The sequence below is a fragment of the Petromyzon marinus genome, chromosome 14, assembly GCF_048934315.1.
Source record: "Petromyzon marinus isolate PM22_M1 ecotype Great Lakes invasive population chromosome 14, UKy_Petmar_22M1.pri1.0, whole genome shotgun sequence".
Lineage (NCBI taxonomy): Eukaryota > Metazoa > Chordata > Hyperoartia > Petromyzontiformes > Petromyzontidae > Petromyzon > Petromyzon marinus.
The window spans coordinates 12958926-12978684 of record NC_133680.1 but is presented as its reverse complement, the minus strand read 5'-3'; the positions used below and the strand labels follow the sequence as shown (position 1 = coordinate 12978684).

Genomic DNA, 19759 nt, shown 5'->3' with positions numbered 1-19759 from the left:
CTGGCACTGGCTGAACAGGTAGGGGTGCTGCTTCCCCGCGGTCTGCTCGGGCGTGAGCCACTGCAGGGCCGAGGCACCCGGCGCCGTCTCGTACTCCACGTCCACGGTTACCTCCTGCCCCCTGGCGGCCACAGGGAGACACGCGTTCACGATCATTGGGCACCAACACGCGACCTTACGACCATCATCACCATGATCGCCATCAACCACGAGACATGGGTATGAAAGCGGGGTCGTGGCGGTGCCACGTGACCGGTCAGGAAATTCCCACTGGAAACCACTCCAATTATTCTTCTTCCGTACGGCTGATGTCGATGGCAGAGGAACAAACTTCAATTTCACATTCAGGTGGTCAAGCCAGACTACCGCATCAGGAGCAAACGGAGTGAATCGTCGCTGTGATGTCTCCTTCGTATTTGTGGATCGGGCATTGCGTCATTATAAGTTGTTCGGTCTGTTCTGGATGACCACAGTCGCACACTACTGGAGAGTTTTTTTTTATTGTCCATTCGTGCATCAGGTATCCGCATCTGTTATGGTTTGTGCGGATGCGGTTTTAGAGTGGACCATGAGCTTCGTGGAGGATCACACCCAGGGATCTTCTGCGTTGGGTCTTTCAATAGTGTTTGTGAGTTTCTTTTGAACTTCATTCAGCTCTCCAAGCTTCGTGGGGGTTGAACTCGCACAGTGGGCACCAACACCCTACCTATGACCACCACCATCACCACGAGACAAGGATGAAGTCCTCCCCAAGCCACCGCCACCTCTCACGATCCCATTGCTCCATCTCCTCAGTGGACGTTATCTAATTCATTGGCTGCCACTCCGTTTATTATTCTTGACCATCGTCCACCGCCCCTTCCAGCGACGTGTTCTGCCCTAGCCCACCTACGCTGAGTGTGGCGTAGTGATGTATACAACCATTAGGGGTCCCCCATTGGTACCTGGTGACTTTCAGAAGCCCCTGCTCCTTCACCTACCCAACCGACGCCACGTAGAGACCCACAGACTCACACGGAGACCCGCAGACTCACACGGAGACCCACAGACTCACACAGGGACCCATAGACTCACAAAGTGACCCACAGACGCACAGAGACCCACAGACTCACGCAGAGTCCCATATCCTCACAGAGCAACTCACAAACTCGCACAGAGACCCCCAAACTCACACAGAGACCCACACAGGCTAAAACAGAGACCCACACAGGCTAACACAGAGACCCACACAGGCTAACACAGAGACCCACACAGGCTAACACAGAGACCCACACAGACTAACACAGAGACCCACACAGGCTAACACAGAGACCCACACAGGCTAACACAGAGACCCACACAGGCTAACACAGAGACGCCATGGCTGGTGGCTCCAAAGCTGCTGGGGGGGGCCGTGGTTTTGGAGCGTTGGTTATGGCAGGGGGGGGGTTAATCATTCTTCACCACCCTGGCCAGGTCGAGTTAGTGAAGGGAACACATTTTTAAAATAATAACTACAATTAACAGACATGTTACTCCACTGGTGGATGAAGGCACCGCCACACCGTGTGAGCTGTGACGGTCATACTTCACCACGCGGGTCGGTGCGGGTTGGTTGAAGGGGTGGCAGGATTGGCAAGACTGGCTCAGATATCACTTCCTATTGACGTCAGCCGTGGCCAGGAATCAAATTTTTGGTTGCCGGGTTATTGTGGGAGGTTTATTTGACCATACGTCACCACCCCTGGTAAATGCGGATTGGCGAACGTGCCACTGGTGTTAGCCGTGGCCAGGAATCGAACTCAGTTTGCCGGGTGCATACCCTAGTGTGCTAACCACCGTGCCACCGCTCCCGCACCTTAATTCTAAGTACGTTTCCATTTTTAAGCATATTGGGCGAGTAATGATCCTTTAATTCAAACAGATTATAATAATTCTTACGGCTGCGTGCATCGATGCACACGCGTCGTTGTAATTTTTTTCTGGTCAAAGGGTTGGAACGAATGAGACAGACGTAGGTTATACAAACAAAAACAGCCCAATGAGCCAGTACAACGTGCAGCGTAAACGCGACAGACAGCACACACGAGGGAGACGCCACTGGCGAGGAAGCATGGGCGAGTGTAAAGTGCACGCAGTTCCAGCGAGACAAGAGGGCACACACACGTGACAGCACAAAAGAGAATGGAATCTGGAATCAAATCAGGACGCCAAGTTGTGGTAATTCATCAACACTTGGGAAGGATTATTTTTTCTATTCCCATGCATTATGCTGTCAAACCTCATTATGATTTACTCTGGTTACATGCACCAATTAAATAAATTTCGTTCGCTTATACAGGGGGTGCCTCACCGAGTCTCAAGGCTAGTGTTCGTCAGAGTTCTGCAGAGGCATTGTTTGGCCCAATTGCCACTTGTTGTTGTTCTTTGTATTAATTATTTAGCCAGGAGATAAAAATGAACCCATTGAGAGGCATCAAACGGCAACGAATTTTTTTGCGTGGGCGGGTGTTGTTACGGCGTGTTTTTGCATGTGGGAGGAAACTGGAGTAGCCTGGGAAGGAAACATCATGCTCATTTCTTGAGAAGTGTGTTTTGTGTTCAGTTTGTTGGACTTCCCCCGCACCTCCGATTAGCACGGTTGGATAGGTACGGTGCGAAAGAAGTTCAACATACATACAAACATAGGTATTTGGGTAAGACGACTCAGTAGTCCACTCATTAAGGCAGTGTTCTTCACTAATTTTCAGAGGGGGGCCCACTTTCGCCAATAACACATCAGTGTGAGGGCCGCCACACATTTGAAACCATTGGGGAGTTTGACAACACGACGTTGATAGTGGGGGAGTGTTTTCACGCGTTGTGTATTGTCAGGGGCCACACGTCAGGGGCCGCACTAAAGTCCACCAGGGGCCGCCAGTGGCCCGCGGGCGCCACAGTGGCAAGATGCTAAGTCCCTCGCCTGGTAAACATGAGGTCGTGGGTTCGATCCCAACCCTGACACCTGTATATTTGGAATTTGCATGTTCTCCCCGTGGTCGAGTGAATTTTTATCCGGGTCCTTCAGTTTTCCCCTCACATTTAGAAACATGCGCTTAAGAGTATTTGGCTCCCATAACTTTCCACGTGATAAGCCACTTCGTTGAGCTCCCGTTGGTGGCCAGGTCGCTTGTGACAAAGAGCTGCATAGCTCAGTGGGCCTTATCCGGTGAAATAAAAATAGTATCTCATTTAGTTTAAATGAACACTGCATTGATGTCACCCCACCATGAGCTTGCACTGCCCTCTCCTGGCCGGCTGAAGGACTCCCGCATCACTCAAACTCCGTGAGACGCATCGAGACGCGACGCTTGCGGTGTGTCAGAACGCAGCTCTGTCCCGCCACACGTTAGCCAGCCACTCCGTAGAGTCGTCATGTCAGAAGCTATCCATTCTGGAGGCAGCATGATTATGGCTGCCCGGGGGTTTGTGCATGGCGCCCCAATCTGGTGAACAATGAGGGCGCAGAATGTCCAACGAGATGAAAGTGTCGTTGTATCCAGCTGTGAGGCCCTATGCAACATATCGTCATGCTGGAAGTCGTGTTGCTCTGCACCTTTGTTCGCTGCTCTGAACCAGTCACGGCAATTCTACTTAAAATGGGGGCAGGCCAATCCATAGGATGACCTCTATTAACTGGGGGAGCTGCAATAAAATAATCAAACCAGTATGAACCACAAAGTGGTTACCAAATGGCTGAAGACGCCCATTACCGTACTTAAAAAGGGGAGTTCTGCAGTCTGCATCCCTTTGGCTTTCAAAGGTAAAAACATGTATAATGTCAATAAATACACAGATTTGATTAAACAAAGCAGTTGTACTTACGTGCCCGTGCTAAATTTGTGTTTTTGATTATTTACCTTCTAAGAAAATCTGACCATGTCTCGCACCCCCATGAAGGGCATCTCACACTCCCAGGCGGTGCAGCGTGCACCGCAGGTTAAGAACCACTGCTCTGGAGGGATGCGTTTTAATGAGCGTCCCAGTGAATGGGTTTACTGCCAACATTATGCTCAAGAACAATGCTTGACAGTCGGGGTGTCAACTTCACAACAACTATTGGAACTCTGGGAAGGCAGTGATGGTGCAGGTGTTGTGGTTGACCCCAATGGCCATGATGAGCTCATCTCACCTTCACTCTAGGGCCATCGTGCCCTCCACTGTGGCCATCCTGAGAAGGGCACTGTCAGTGCAGATTTCCAAACCGTTTCAGATTTGTAACCTTTGGATGTTTACTGCCCTCGTTGTACATAAAATACACTTGAGTTGCTCACAAGCACAGGCCCGAACGCCTGTTCTGCAAAACCTGGCCAGTGAGTGCAATTGGGCAGCTCACTTACTTTTCAGGTAAGAAGCATAATAACTATAGGAAAAAATATTTGTGTATTTCTTTAGAACTGCTTTCTTTGTTTAGTTTGTTGTCTGTCCCGCGCACCTCCGATGAGCACGGTTGGCTCGGTACGGTGCGAAAGAAGTTCAACATACATTATCTTACGTAGATCTCTATCGCGCCTTATTCCAGAAGTTCAAAAACGCAAAAAGTTATTTCTAGACCGCAAAAAAGGCACGACTGTGACCATCGGTTCTCGTCCTCCCCTCGTACCCAGCACGTCACGCGTCACCGTCGCACGCTTACTTCTCCACGGGCGAAGGGAGCGTGATCTCGAGCGCCGAGCCCAGCGTCTTGTGCGCCGCTCCCACGGCAAAGGTCGCGGGGCCATTGCTGGACGTCACCTTGAGGATCTTCAGGTCACGCGTGTCCAGCACCTGCAGTGGCGAGGGGCCGCACGCAAAAGTGAAACCGTGACGCGAGTCACTGGGAGACAGACCTGCCAACCCCTAATCAGTGCCTACCTTGTGACAGACCAATTCAGACTTAATTGGTCACCCCGTGCCCTTATAAATCTCAGCATTCATCCTACAAAGTCCCATCGCAAAGGGAGAAACACAGACAAATAGACAGTTTTTCTGCCCGTATTGAAACGGCTGTACGATCTGATTGTGCAAGAATACGCGGTAAACCGTATGGGTTCGGCAGGGATGGGGAGAGCAGCGACGTAATGGTACGGTTCGATCAGAGGATGGGTTGTTTTGTTCTGTGTGGCCCCAAAACGTTCCTAAATGTTTCACACGTAAACAAATGTATCGTGACCATCTTGAGGCCTGAATTTTAAACTCATCTTCCTGTTCAAATGAGCAAACGGGGGTGATGATCTTCTCCAGTGGTGGAAATTGCACATTGCCACGGCAGGTGCCCGTCCATAGAAACTTCACGTTGGAATGGCACGTAAAGGCACTTATTTCAATAGCCCAGGAAAGGCTTGGAGGCTAAGCAAACACCTCGTCAAAATTTGAACTCACAAACGTCCCGATCGCAAGTTCAGCGTTCTGCGACTGTGCCACAGTCCAAAAGAATTGTCTGAAATGGAAATGCCCCCACCGTACCTCCAATCTGACAATGTTGTGAATCGACCTTCATCCTCCAGTCAGTCTACTCTTACAGCTGGGCGACAGGGACCTGTGGATTTTGCACAGGACCAGCCCTGACAACCAGAGAGCACATTTGTGTGCACAGTGCATGGTGAGGTAGCATCTCTGGCTGTCGCCTTATGAGGCAGGTTGTATCACCGGAAAAACGTCGTACTCAAATGGTAAATGTTGTGGGTTTACGCTCCCAACACACCGATGTGCTGAACTAGTAATGAATTGGCATGTTCTGTTTACGTGACAAACATTAATAATTGGCTGTATCGGATGGTGGCGTGTTCAACACATTTATATTTACCAGATCTAACTAAAAAAACATCCATTATTGATGATGTTGGTTGCGAAAGCCTACACATTACGCTGAAGGTGCTTCACAATCGCGATAGCGTTCACAAACGCGTGCACAATGAGGGGGGCCTTGGACCCCGAGGTTGGGCGGCCGAATGCCAAAAAACATCACACCCTGGCTTACTCCGCAGCGCCAACATGAGACACTTTGCAACAATCTACAACGTATAGTGCAGAAGAAAAAAGTGAAAGCCTGTGGATCACCGTAACAATGGTGCGCTGTACAAGCATTATTTCAGTACGGCGTAACTGCATGGTTCGTGAAAGTATGCTGATGACAAATTAAAGTGAGTATTTACGTAATTACTGCACACTCCACTTTCACGCAAAGTTCCAACCTCGTCCTGAAAATCTAAACACTATCGACCGTTGTAAATTCCAGCAATGTGTTACTGCGGTGAACCAATTACAAATGTGAACACGAATAAATGGTGACCATTCCTAATTTTTGCACAAGGATCAATAGATGTCGTGTAGTACATTATAAACCCCTTTACGCATGGCGCCACCACCACATGAATGGGAGTGCAGGCAAGGACATGACGAATGGAACTATACAAATGAATGAGAAAGGGTAGGGAGGCCGGGACGGAAGTCTTCACGATGGACAAAGAGAGCATGACTCACGATGAGCAGCAGGAGGAAAGGAGGAGCGTCGGGCAGGAAGGGGAGGAGAGAAGAAATGACCGTGCCAAGATGTTGGGGATGAGAGGGTGGTGAGGATGCGAGGGGAAGGGAGAGAAGGAAGGAGCGAGCAGGAGTGAGCTACACGGATCAGTGTCTGCTTTCACAGGGGGCGGCAAGGAAAGAGGTTCAGAGTGGGTGTGGCCACACAGATGTCACATGACTTGCGGGGGGCTCAAGCTGGTTTGGGTATAGAGATGTGGGTTGCTTTAATTAGGAAAATCGTTATCGCACGGCAGAATTGTTTCCCGGAGAGCTCCTGCATGCTGCATACAACACAGAAATGTCACGATTCACATCCCAGACAATTCAGTTATTTTTGTACGATCGAAAGCCATGATCGATTCAAGAACCGTTTATTTTTTTTCTCAGTTTAACCATCTCACTGATATTGCTTCCTCAAGCTGTACCTCTTGCATCGTTTCGTGTGCTCCACGAGCCTAAATGTAAAATTATATTTATATATAATGTGATTAAATCATGCATTCTTTAATCAATTGTGTACATGGAAAACGTAATGCATTTCTTTTCGGCATAACAATCTATTTTAATGCATGACATGATTGATTATTACATGCTGAAATAACAAGTGCTTTGCCACACATCAATCTTGGAAAATGTTTATTCACATTAGGCTCCGGAGCGGGGCTCGGCCAAGTTAAGTAAAAAAAATGTTTAATCATTTATTAGCTTGGTCTATTGTGTCTGTCGTTGTTTGCTAATTATGATGAGGCCATCAAATCTCTCTCCGTGGTGCTAACGTTAAAAATAACCGCCACTTTTTTTCAAATTTTCTTGTTGTGGTTTTCACATCTGATGATGATTGCTTGTGTTGCAGTCGAAACGTCGTGAGAATTTTATTGTTTTATATTTTTATTATTTTAATGTTTCCCTTCTACGTGACTTTACCGAAAGAACCAAGAATATGAATACCATCAAATGTGTTAAAGGTGAGAACCGGAATCTTGATTTGAAGCTTTCGTGACTGCAGGAATCCATACTCTTGGTTCTTTCGGTAAAGTCACGTAGGTAGAAAAAAAATCACGACATTTCAGGCGCAACACAAGCGTCCATCATCAGGTGGGAAAGCAATGATGATCAGGTGGGAAAGCAATGATGACGGACGCTTGTGTTGCGCCCGAAACGTCGTGATTTATTTTATTTTTATACCTACGTGACTTTACCGAAAGAACCAAGAGTATGGTGAGAGCCTGCTTTCAATGTGACCATGCTGTTTCGAAGACAGCATCTCAGTCGTTCGTGTGATCCCAAACACAGGAATTAGCCCCCTGAACTAGCTGTGTCACTGTTCTACATGAATCTAGACGAGGCCTCTTACACAGGCCTTTTTACACATGAACTCCACCAACACGTTACCAACATTCTCCTACCAAAGCCCGTCACTGACACATATCATGAACTCAATGCTCCAACTGAGGACTTATGTATCATGACACTGAAACACTGAACTGTATCAGGAAATATAAAGTACTCTAATACCGGACAAACTATGTACACATGATCGGTTATTTCTTTACAAGAACAAGGGCATGGCAATGTTTTTTTTTTAAGTTGAAGGGCAATGGCCATGGGGACTCGTGTTGAGTAGCTCAGAGGGCCAATGAAGGCCATTCATTGAGGGAACACAGCAAATTACCCTTTCCCTCCATCCAAAAGAGTTGAGAGAGAGAGCCAAAGCGATGTTTCTAAATGAATTATGCATATCTCCAGCGAGTCACTTGATGGCCATCCCCACTGGAATTCCTTTTCCCAAATGTAGTCAAATTCATCCAAATGTGAGCCAAATTTCGAGTCCATCCTATTCGTCTTGCTAAAAAAACAGCTTTGCACCTTCTTACATTCAGTCCCACGGAAAAAAAAACACATTTTTGCTGACCAACCATGATTAACACTGGCTGCTGATGAGTAGGGGTATTTCATAGACTTTGGCTTGGATGGCACGTTTAGCAGAGTCGTTTATCTTTGCAAAGCAGTTACAAGAGATTGCAGAGAATGTAAGTTTGAGGTTTATCGTTCAGGCGGGTTATCGCTTTGCTGACACTTGATTCCTGCGTTGTGGACTTTCTCCGGAGGTGTAAACCAGCAGAACTCTGCAAAAGTGCAACTTTTCCACGTCGCCTCAAGGTCCATTACGCTTCAACGCAAAAGTCAATTAAGGACAGTAATTACCTGCAATGTACTGTATCGGTCGTGAGGCATGCTCAGAGACATTTTACTCAATTTACTATAACATTGTAGAGATGTGACCAACAGCCACCGCTGGCAGACATTTGCTTATTTATTTATCGTGACTTGCTTACATTTGTATCTATTTTGCTTTCCATTAGCGTGCTTTTTTTTGTATCGTTTCCTCTTGTTGTAACTTCCTGACCCGCCTATACTGGACATCTGTCAAAAAGAGCTTCATAGCTCATTGGATTCCTCCTGTAGCCCAAATAAAGATTCAGATTTCTGATTCCGTCTGCAGGCTCAAATATTGGTTGGGGGCCGCAACCTTGCCCATCACTTTGTTCGGGGGATCAATAGATGGCACATCAATTGGTGGGATGTGAACATTAGGTCTGCTGGGCATGTGTAAAAACTACTGGACGTCTGCGCAAAAAAGCTTCGTAGCCCATGGGATTGCTCCAGTCCGAATAAAGATTCTGATTTTGATTCTGAGGTCTCTTTTTGGGACGACTGGTCCCCACCAAAAAAAAATTTGGAAATTCGACCACTGTCCACAGGGCCAGCAGCGGAGTTGAGCATCTCGTACAGATGATTAGTGCATTGTTTTTGACTGCACATCCCACTTATCAGGGGTAGAACACAAAGCAGGGCCCATTCCATGAGCTCCCCATGCTAAAAAGTCTCGTATAGCCCATGGGCCCAAACCAGATATTTCACTTGTCCGTTACACCCGAGGTGGCACATCTTTAGCGGTTACAATTTCTCTGTGTGAGCAATAACAGTGAATTGTGCAATAGCCACTTGTCAAATAATTCACTCTGATTAGAAATACATATATATAGTTGATCATCGATAATTATCCGGTGAGCGATTATCTGGCTTCCAACATTATCCGGCAGTACTGGGCCGATCCGGCAGTACCGGAAAAAACGATCCAAAGGCTGTAACCAGTCTGGCGATCGGCACCATATGCGTGACAACAACATAGTAGCTCGGCTTCATTCCAGTGTCAAATATTATATAAGGTACATTATACACAAAATACAATAACTTAAACAATGAAAATATTGCACGTATGTACATCACCCCATGCAGAGTCTTCGAGATTGAAGTGATAAGTATGGTACAGTAAATAATAACTTTTTTAAGTAGGATATGTATTTTTGTCTATTTGTATGTTTATATAAATTTCATAGCCTAAACAAATTTTAAAACACGAAACACATAAAACACCTACGAAGATAATGTCATACAATAATGTGCAAAAATAAGCAATTTTCGATGATGATGATAATTAGTGTTTATCTGTAGTTTTGTGAAATCCGGTGTCCCCTCCCCGCCGAATAATCGATGATCTACTGTATATAGAATAGGTTCTACTAAAGTCTTTGCGGTGATAGTTTCCGCACTGGTCCATATCACACCCAGAAACCTGCCATGAAGACGTCACCGTGAAACGGCTTCCGTTGTTGCTTCACTCGGTGTCCATGACCGACAACCTAAACATTGCACTCCTTAACATCCTACATGAAGTGGCACTTTACACGTGCTTAGAGCGCACAGCCGCCTGCATACACCACGCTACCCCGTGAACTCTCGGGTGCGTTTTGTTTGCACTGCGCGATGTCCGGCACGATGACCACGCTTCCCTTCCTCCTCCTGCGCGTACTGGGAGCTTCTTTTGGAACTGAAGGGTGTTTTTGTTTCTTCGGCACGTTGTTCAGTTACTGAACTGATCATCCTGTTCCGGAAGAAGCTCCCTGCACGTGGAGCGAAACGTTGGACATCGTGTCGAACACTCCGTACGACGCGGAAACACGCTTCGGAGTCTCGCAGTCGAGTCCGGCGCCGGCTCGGAAATCGGCGGGTGACCTGCAGAGCAGGGCGGTTCCAGTCGGAATAAACTCGTTGTTAGGGTTTGCGGGTCAAGTGCAGGTCGGGTCACGTTCTTTGCGGGTCAGCCGCGCAGGACATCTTTGTTTTGAATCTGAAACCCGGTTCAATACAGCCCCCATACCTCATTCGACCCACAACACTACCTGACCTACATAACGTGAATGATTTACGTCTATGTTTGCATGATATGTTATTATTTTTGTGGAAATTAAAGTGAAAATCTACATCTCAAGTAGTATGCAACATAGGGCCACCCAGTTTCTAGGTGGATGTGTAAGCAAAATTCATAAAATAAAAATCGTGTCTCTACACTACTCCTCCACAAATTAGTGTTCACCAAACTTTATTCCTACCGATCATCAGAAGCACACCTCTGTCGAGTTCAAATAACGAATTTCCGAATTCAAAGTGACGGTGGCCGGGGGGAGCGGTGAACGGCGGTGTTTGGGAACCCATAGTGTGCGTTCGCCCTCCTTTAGCAGAGTCCCGCATTGGGTAACGTAACGTGATCTGTAAAGCCGTTCGGGAAGTACCTGGTGTTTAGAGCTCGCCCAATGGGTGAGGGTGGGACACGATGGGGACGCGTCCCCATCGATGAGCATGAGCCGACATGCACCCGCGAGGCAAGCCGTGAACAGCCGAGCTTCGATCCACTTTGCGCTCTGACCCTCTTTGCGCGTTCAGTATGTTGAACTTCTTTCGCACCGTACGTAGCCAAACCGTGCTAAATGGAGGTGCGGGTCACCCACAAACGGGTACCCGCCCTGAGGCAGGAATTCTAACCCCAAACAATAAATGACAGTCATCAATTTCATAGCCTAAACAAATTAAAAAACACAAAACCCATGAAACACCTACGAAGATAATGTCATACAATAATGTGCAAAAATAAGCAATTTTCAATGATGATGATGATTATTAGTGTTTATCTGGAGTTTTCTGAAATCCGGTGTCCCCTCCCCACCGAATAATCGATGATCTACTGTATATAGAATGGGTTCTACTAAAGTCTTGGCGGTGATAGTTTCGGCACTGGTCCATATCACACCCAGAAACCTGCCATGAAGACGTCACCGTGAAACGGCTTCCGTTGTTGCTTCACTCGGTGTCCATGACCGACAACCGAAACATTGCACTCCTTAACATCCTACATGAAGTGGCACTTTACACGTGCTTAGAGCGCACAGGCGCCTGCATACACCACGCTACCCCGTGAACTCTCGGGTGCGTTTTGTTTGCACTGCGCGATGTCCGGCACGATGACCACGCTTCCCTTCCTCCTCCTGCGCGTGCTGGGAGCTTCTTTTGGAACCGAAGGGTGTTTTTGTTTCTTCGGCACGTTGTTCAGTTACTGAACTGAACATCCTGTTCCGGAAGAAGCTCCCTGCACGTGGAGCGAAACGTTGGACATCGTGCCGAACACTCCGTACGACGTGGAAACACACTTAGGAGTATCGCAGTGGGGTCCGGCGCCGGCCCGGAAACCGGCGGGTGACCTGCAGAGCAGGGCGGTTCCGGTCGGAATAAACTCGTTGCTAGGGCTTGCGGGTCAAGTGCAGGTCGGGTCACGTTCTTTGCAGGTCAGCCGCGCAGGACATCTTTGTTTTGAATCTGCAACCCGGTTCAATACAGCCCCCATACCCGCAACCCGCTTTCATTCGACCCACAACCCTACCCTACCTACATAACGTGAATGATTTACGTCTGTTTGCATGATATATTATTATTTTCGTGGAAATTAAAGTGAAAATCTACATCTCAAGTAGTATGCAACATAGGGCCACCCAGTTTCTAGGTGGACGTGTAAGCAAAATTCATAAAATAAAAATCGTGTCTCTACACTTTATTCCTACCGATCATCAGAAGCACACCTCTGTCGAGTTCAAATAACGAATTTCCGAATTTAAAGTGACGGTGGCCGGGGGGAGTGGTGAACGGCGGTGTTTGGGAACCCATAGTGTGCGTTCGCCCTCCTTTAGCAGAGTCCCGCATTGGGTAACGTAACGTGATCTGTAAAGCCGTTCGGGAAGTACCTGGTGTTTAGAGATCGCCCAATGGGTGAGGGTGGGACACGATGGGGACGCGTCCCCATCGATGAGCATGAGCCGACATGCACCCGCGAGGAAAGCCGTGAACAGCCGAGCTTTGATCCACTTTGCGCTCTGACCCTCTTTGCACGTTCAGTATGTTGAACTTCTTTCGCACCGTACGTAGCCAAACCGTGCTAAATGGAGGTGCGGGTCACCCACAAACGGGCACCCGCCCTGAGGCAGGAATTCTAACCCTAAACAATAAATGATAGTCATTTCTGTGATGGGGTCAGTCTCTCTATACAATGATGATAAATAATTTGCAAAGCGTGGCACTCATTCCATCGATCCCACTCGGATGGTAAGCTCGGTAAACCCTCAACTGGAACAACTCGCAACCCACTGATTTTAAGTCCAGTGCACAAACCAACGCATCACCTGACTAAATTATTTATTCACAATTGTGAGCGTAATGGGTGTCCCTGTATTACAATGATATCTGACCAATTCCTTTATATATGCAGTACGTTACACATGTAAGAAAGTGAAATGACCTGGAGCAAAGCCATGTGTAAAAAGGGAAAAAACACTGAGAAAATCGACACAATCCAGACACAAACTGGCTTGCTTTACTTCCAGATTCAGAATCGTTATTTAAACTGGAGGAATCCGATGCGCTATTAAGACCCTCTCCCGACCACCTCACAGCCCAGCAGGGTAGATAGGATCAAGGCACACGGTGGGATCAGCACGACCTTTGAACCCAGCGTCTCCAAAGTGCTGGATTGCAGGCGTGGTGCCACCATCGACCCAGCACCATGGACCCGGCGCTTGCTCGCACAATGTTGGTGTCCCTCTCGGTTTACAGGCTCAGCTGTGGGTCTAACGGCTGCCCCAGTGGCCACCAGAACCCACCAGTTATATTTAATTGTTCCAGTCGCCGAACAAATACATTATAAGCTCGCACTCATTACACACAAAGTGCTTGCCACAAATGAACCACAATACCTTGCCGATCTCGTCAAGGAGCATAAACCATCACGCGAACTCCGGTCATCCTCGCAGCAGCGGCTTTTTGCGAGCCATCAAACAAAAACGGTCACTGCATTAATTTCAGATGCGCTTCTGCAGCCGTCTGGAATGCTCTTCCTCCCGATATTAGGAAGCCACGATAGCTATGCATTTTTTAAGCTAGATTGAAAACTAATTTCTTTACAACTGCTTGGTGTGTTTAGTTTGTTGTCCTTCCCTGCACCTCCGATTGGCATGGTTGGCTACGTACGATACAAAAGATTTTCAACAGACAACCACAGGCTCTGCACACACACACACGTGCACACGTTTCTTCTGGTGCTGCTGCTGGTTCCGCTCCTGCTGCTCGTGCTGGCGCTGCTTCGGCTCCTTGTACGGATCGTGCCGGCGCTGCATCTGCTCTTCCTGCCGCGCCCTGTGGCGGTCAACTGAGCTGCCTTTATCGGGGGTGTGCCCCCCCTCCCCTCCCCGCCTTTGGCTTGGCCAGGACCGATCTCAAAACTCGAATCTCAGCCTGTGACGGCTCTGAAGCAGAATGAACTCCCGCGCCCAGACCTACAGGTTTCACTGTGCCGTCTAGCGCGAATTCAAAAAAGGGGGAGGCAGGACTAAGCACAATCCGTTGTACTCCATACATACATGGCAATATGTTCAGGAGGCAATGTCGAGGTCTGCTCGCCACGGCGAGAGGGCTTCAGCAGACTACAGTGCTATATACTTACTAAATTGCTTGTGTCGGGGTGGTGGCGGGTTTAACGACGCATTTATATTTCCGCGATCTAACCCAAAACAGTCTTAAATTATGGATAATATTGGCCGCGAAAGCCCTACTGCTATGTGCGACGGTCGTATACCGCGTGGCCCACGGTGTGGGTTGCACGGCCTCAATCGCACTCCCTGCGGCCTCGTCACCCACCAGCGAGGTGGCGGAACTCAGGGCGAGCAGGCGCAGAGAGGCGACCCCGCGCAGGACGTGCGAGGAGAAGTCGACGCGCAGACTCAGCGAGAGGTGGCGCTGGGCGAGCCCGGGCTCCTGGGACAGAGAGCTGGGGTCCATGGCTCTTTGGGTCCTGCACAGCACACGAGGGGAGGGGGAGGTGCAGATGGCACAGCTGTCAACCCAATTGAGTTTTCAGGTCGATGCGGCGTACAGCCGTTTCAATACGGGCGAAACAAATTGTCTATTCTGCTGCGTTTCTCTCCCTTGTGATGGGACTTTGTAGGATGAACGTTGAGATTTATAAGGGGCACGGGGTGACCAATAAGGTCTGGAATTGGTCTGTAATAAGGTAGGGGACCGATAAGGGGTTTGGACAGCTATGAGTTGGTGATGGCGGTGACAATGGGGTGGCCCACAGCAAGAGGCAGCCTCACACGGTGGCCAGGGCACACGTTCAAACAGTCGGCGGTCGGGTTTATACACGTCATGGAATCGCATCAATCAGAGGGGGGTGCACAGGGTGAGCCGTTCACGCAACGGCTCACACAGTGGGTCACTCGCGCAGTCATTCAGACGGTGGTTGGTGGCTCAGGAGGGCAGGCGGGCACACACCACAGACTATTTAGTCAGGCGAGGATTCTGGCTGTCGGTGACAGGAGTCAGTCGCTCGCAGGTTCAGACTGAGGAGGGTCAAAGGTTTCCAGCAGTCTCCTACAATCTGGAGACGCGGCAGTAAACGTGGACGCTCTAATCACCTACACAGGCTGTAGTCCACGCTGTGTCCCCATGCAGCTGTAGACTCTGCTGTACTCAGCTGCTGTGGCTGAGTCTCACCAGTGCCTGCTGTACTCACACAGCTGCTGTGCTGTTACTCAGCTGCTGTGCCTGCTGTCGCTTCTGTACTCACTCAGGTGTAGCCCTGTAGTGGCTGCTGTACTCAGCTGATGTGCCTGTAGTAGCTTCTGTGCCTGTAGTCCCTGCTGTAGCTGTAGTGTATGTACAGGTATACTCACTGCTGCTGTGCCTGTAGTCTCTGCTGTACCTGTAGTAGCTGTACAGGTACTCACAGCTGCTGTGCCCCTAGTCCCTGCTGTAGCTGTCGTAGCTGTATAGGTATACTCACTGCTGCTGTAGCTGTAGTCCCTGCTGTAGCTGTAGTAGCTGTACAGGTGTACTCACAGCTGCTGTGCCTGTAGTCCCTGCTGTAGCTGTAGTAGCTGTACAGGTGTACTCACAGCTGCTGTGCCTGTAGTCCCTGCTGTAGCTGTAGTAGCTGTACAGGTGTACTCACAGCTGCTGTAGCTGTAGTCCCTGCTGTAGCTGTAGTAGCTGTAAAGGTGTACTCACAGCTGTTGTGCCTGTAGTCCCTGCTGTAGCTGTAGTAGCTGTACAGGTGTACTCACGGCTGTTGTGCCTGTAGTTCCTGCTGTACCTGTAGTAGCTGTACAGGTGTACTCATAGCTGCTGTACCTGTAGTCCCTGCTGTACCTGTAGTAGCTGTACAGGTATACTCACAGCTGTTGTGCCTGTAGTCCCTGCTGTAGCTGTAGTAGCTGTACAGGTGTACTCACAGCTGCTGTGCCTGTAGTCCCTGCTGTACCTGTAGTAGCTGTATAGGTACTCACAGCTGCTGTGCCTGTAGTCCCTGCTGTACCGGTAGTAGCTGTACATGTGTACTCACAGCTTCTGTGCCTGTAGTCCCTGCTGTAGCTGTAGTAGCTGTACAGGTGTACTCACAGCTGCTGTGCCTGTAGTCCCTGCTGTACCTGTAGTAGCTGTACAGGTGTACTCACAGCTGCTGTGCCTGTAGTCCCTGCTGTAGCTGTAGTAGCTGTACAGGTGTACTCACAGCTGTTGTGCTTGTAGTCCCTGCTGTAGCTGTAGTAGCTGTACAGGTGTACTTGCAGCTGCTGTGCCTGTAGTCCCTGCTGTAGCTGTAGAAGCTGTACAGGTATACTCACAGCTGCTGTGCCTGTAGTCTCTGCTGTAGCTGTAGTAGCTGTACAGGTGTACTCACAGCTGCTGTGCCTGTAGTCCCTGCTGTACCTGTAGTGTCTGTACAGGTGTACTCACAGCTGTTGTGCCTGTAGTCCCTGCTGTAGCTGTAGTAGCTGTACAGGAGTACTCACAGCTGCTGTGCCTGTAGTCCCTGCTGTACCTGTAGCAGCTGTACAGGTGTACTCAGCTGCTGTGCCTGTAATATCTGCTGTACCTGTAGTAGCTGGACAGGTGTACTCACAGCTGCTGTGCCTGTAGTCCCTGCTGTAGCTGTAGTAGCTGTACAGGTACTCACTGCTGCTGTGCCTGTAGTCCCTGCTGTACCTGTAGTGGCTGTAGTCTCTGACATAGCTGCTGTACTCTGCTGTAGTCCACGCTGAGTCAGTCGGTCGTCTCTGTGATTCCTGCTATGCCTGGAGCTGCTCTCGTCTCCAATGCCGTGCCTGTGGTGACGACCTGCTGCTGCTGTACTCACTCGCGTGCTGTCCCTGTAGTCCCTGCTGTAGTCCCTATAGTAGGAGCTGTAGTAGCTGCTGCTGTACTCAATCGCGTGCTGTAGTCCATGCAGTAGTGCCTGCTGTAGTCCCTATAGTAGTGCCTGCTGTAGTCCCTATAGTAGTGCCTGTTGTAGTCAGTGCTGTAGTGCCTGCTGTAGTCCCTATAGTAGTGCCTGTTGTAGTCAGTGCTGTAGTGCCTGCTGTAGTCCCTATAGTAGTGTCTGTTGTAGTCCCTATAGTAGTGTCTGTTGTAGTCCCTATAGCAGTGCCTGCTGTAGTCCCTATAGTAGTGTCTGTTGTAGTCCCTATAGTAGTGCCTGTTGTAGTCCCTATAGTAGTGTCTGTTGTAGTCCCTATAGTAGTGTCTGCTGTAGTCCCTATAGTAGTGTCTGTTGTAGTCCCTATAGTAGTGCCTGTTGTAGTCCCTATAGTAGTGCCTGCTGTAGTCCCTATCGTAGTGCCTGTAGTAGTCAGTGCTGTAGTGCCTGTTGTAGTCCCTATCGTAGTGCCTGCTATAGTCAGTGCTGTAGTGCCTGCTGTAGTCCCTATAGTAGTGTCTGTTGTAGTCAGTGATGTAGTGCCTGTTGTAGTCCCTATAGTAGTGCCTGTTGTAGTCCCTATAGTAATGCCTGCTGTAGTCCCTATAGTAGTGCCTGTTGTAGTCCCTAAAGTAGTGTCTGTTGTAGTCCCTATAGTAGTGTCTGCTGTAGTCCCTATAGTAGTGCCTGTTGTAGTCCCTATAGTAGTGCCTGTTGTAGTCCCTATAGTAGTGCCTGCTGTAGTCCCTATAGTAGTGTCTGTTGTAGTCCCTATAGTAGTGCCTGTTGTAGTCCCTATAGTAGTGCCTGCTGTAGTCCCTATAGTAGTGTCTGTTGTAGTCCCTATAGTAGTGCCTGTTGTAGTCCCTATAGTAGTGTCTGTTGTAGTCCCTATAGTAGTGCCTGTTGTAGTCCCTATAGTAGTGCCTGCTGTAGTCCGTATAGTAGTGCCTGCTGTAGTCCCTATAGTAGTGCCTGCTGTAGTCCCTATAGTAGTGCCTGTTGTAGTCAGTGCTGTAGTGCCTGTTGTAGTCCCTATAGTAGTGCCTGCTGTAGTCCCTATAGTAGTGCCTGTTGTAGTCCCTATAGTAGTGCCTGCTGTAGTCCCTATAGTAGTGCCTGTTGTAGTCCCTATAGTAGTGCCTGCTGTAGTCCCTATAGTAGTGTCTGTTGTAGTCCCTATAGTAGTGCCTGTTGTAGTCCCTATAGTAGTGCCTGCTGTAGTCCCTATAGTAGTGCCTGCTGTAGTCCCTATAGTAGTGCCTGTTGTAGTCAGTGCTGTAGTGCCTGCTGTAGTCCCTATAGTAGTGCCTGTTGTAGTCCCTATCGTAGTGCCTGTTGTAGTCCCTATCGTAGTGCCTGCTGTAGTCCCTATAGTAGTGCCTGCTGTAGTCCCTGTTGTAGTAGTCCCTGTAGTCGTAGCTGTAGTAGCTGCTATCCCTGCTGTAGTCCCTGTAGTCCTGGTTGTCCCTGCTGTAGTCCCTGCTGTACTCACGTTCTGTAGTTCCTGTAGTAGCTGCTGCTGCTGCTGTAGTAGCTGCTGCTGCTGCTGTAGTAGCTGCTGCTGCTGCTGTAGAAGCTGCTGCTGCTGCTGTAGAAGCTGCTGCTGCTGCTGTAGAAACTGCTGTAGCTGCTGCAGAAGCTGCTGTAGCTGCTGCAGAAGCTGCTGTAGAAGCTGCTGCTACTGCTGCTGTAGAAGCTGCTGCTGCTGTAGCTGTAGCTGCTGCTGCGACTGCTGCTGACCCACTTCCTTCTCACTCCGACTCTTCCAGCTAGGACGCTTGCGGGCGGAGCCTCCCCCGACCAATCGCACGCGAGCTCCTCGCCGCGCCGTGATAGCCAATCACGGCGCCGTTCATTCATTCCCACTGGGGGAACCACGTGACGGTTCATTCATTCCCACTAAGGGAACCACGTGACGGTTCATTCATTCCCACTGGCAGAACCACGTGACGGTTCATTCATTCCCACTGGGGGGGACCACGTGACCGTTCATTAATTCCCACTGAGAACCGATCGGATGAGCGGACGGCGGCATCTCCTTCACGAATCTGTCCCTCCACGCAAACAATTTGACACATTCCATCAGTCGCACGATCTTCCTTGGGGGGTTGGGGGAGGTGCATCCTTTCAGTTCAGTTTTTTTCAGTTTTAGTTCCGTTTATTTATTAGGTATAGCTCTGTGAGCTATACAACCGCAACACACAAAAACATGAACAAGAAAACATCTTAACGTGACTACGCGCATCAGAAAAATCCAGGAAATAACAGCAAAGTCTTCCAGAAAAAGCACCGTATATCAATGCTGTGTGCAAAAATCCCAGTGGGATGCAAGTCAAAAAATAACAGCCATAAGACAATTTAGATTAAAGTTATCAGTCTAACTCTGTACTACAACAAACAAATATGGCTAAACCAAAACGTTTTCGAAATCACCAAAATAAAGCTATAAAAACAATGTAACAGTGACCAGAGGAACTGTGATTCAAATTTAACAATAAACGATAAACATAACATGCACGACCAAACTTTGCAGCCATAGCTGGCTGCATGAGTCACTCCATAACAGCAGGTATATCAGTAGTATCAAAAATTTTCAAT

The 19759-nt window shown here is 48.8% G+C and overlaps 1 protein-coding gene across 1 annotated transcript in view; it reads right to left on the bottom strand.

Moving 5' to 3' along the window:
- The window catches only part of LTA4H (leukotriene A4 hydrolase), a 128888-nt gene extending 109852 nt beyond the window's left edge, over nucleotides 1-19036 (bottom strand). The window contains exons 1-4 of the mRNA XM_076067106.1: nucleotides 18654-19036; nucleotides 14602-14755; nucleotides 4655-4785; nucleotides 1-121 (exon numbers count right to left, since the gene is read on the bottom strand). Of these exons, the coding sequence (XP_075923221.1) occupies nucleotides 1-121; nucleotides 4655-4785; nucleotides 14602-14755; nucleotides 18654-19021 (774 nt within the window). The 5' untranslated portion in view covers nucleotides 19022-19036. The remainder of the gene's footprint in view (nucleotides 122-4654; nucleotides 4786-14601; nucleotides 14756-18653) is intronic.
- Nucleotides 19037-19759: the final 723 nt, after the last annotated feature.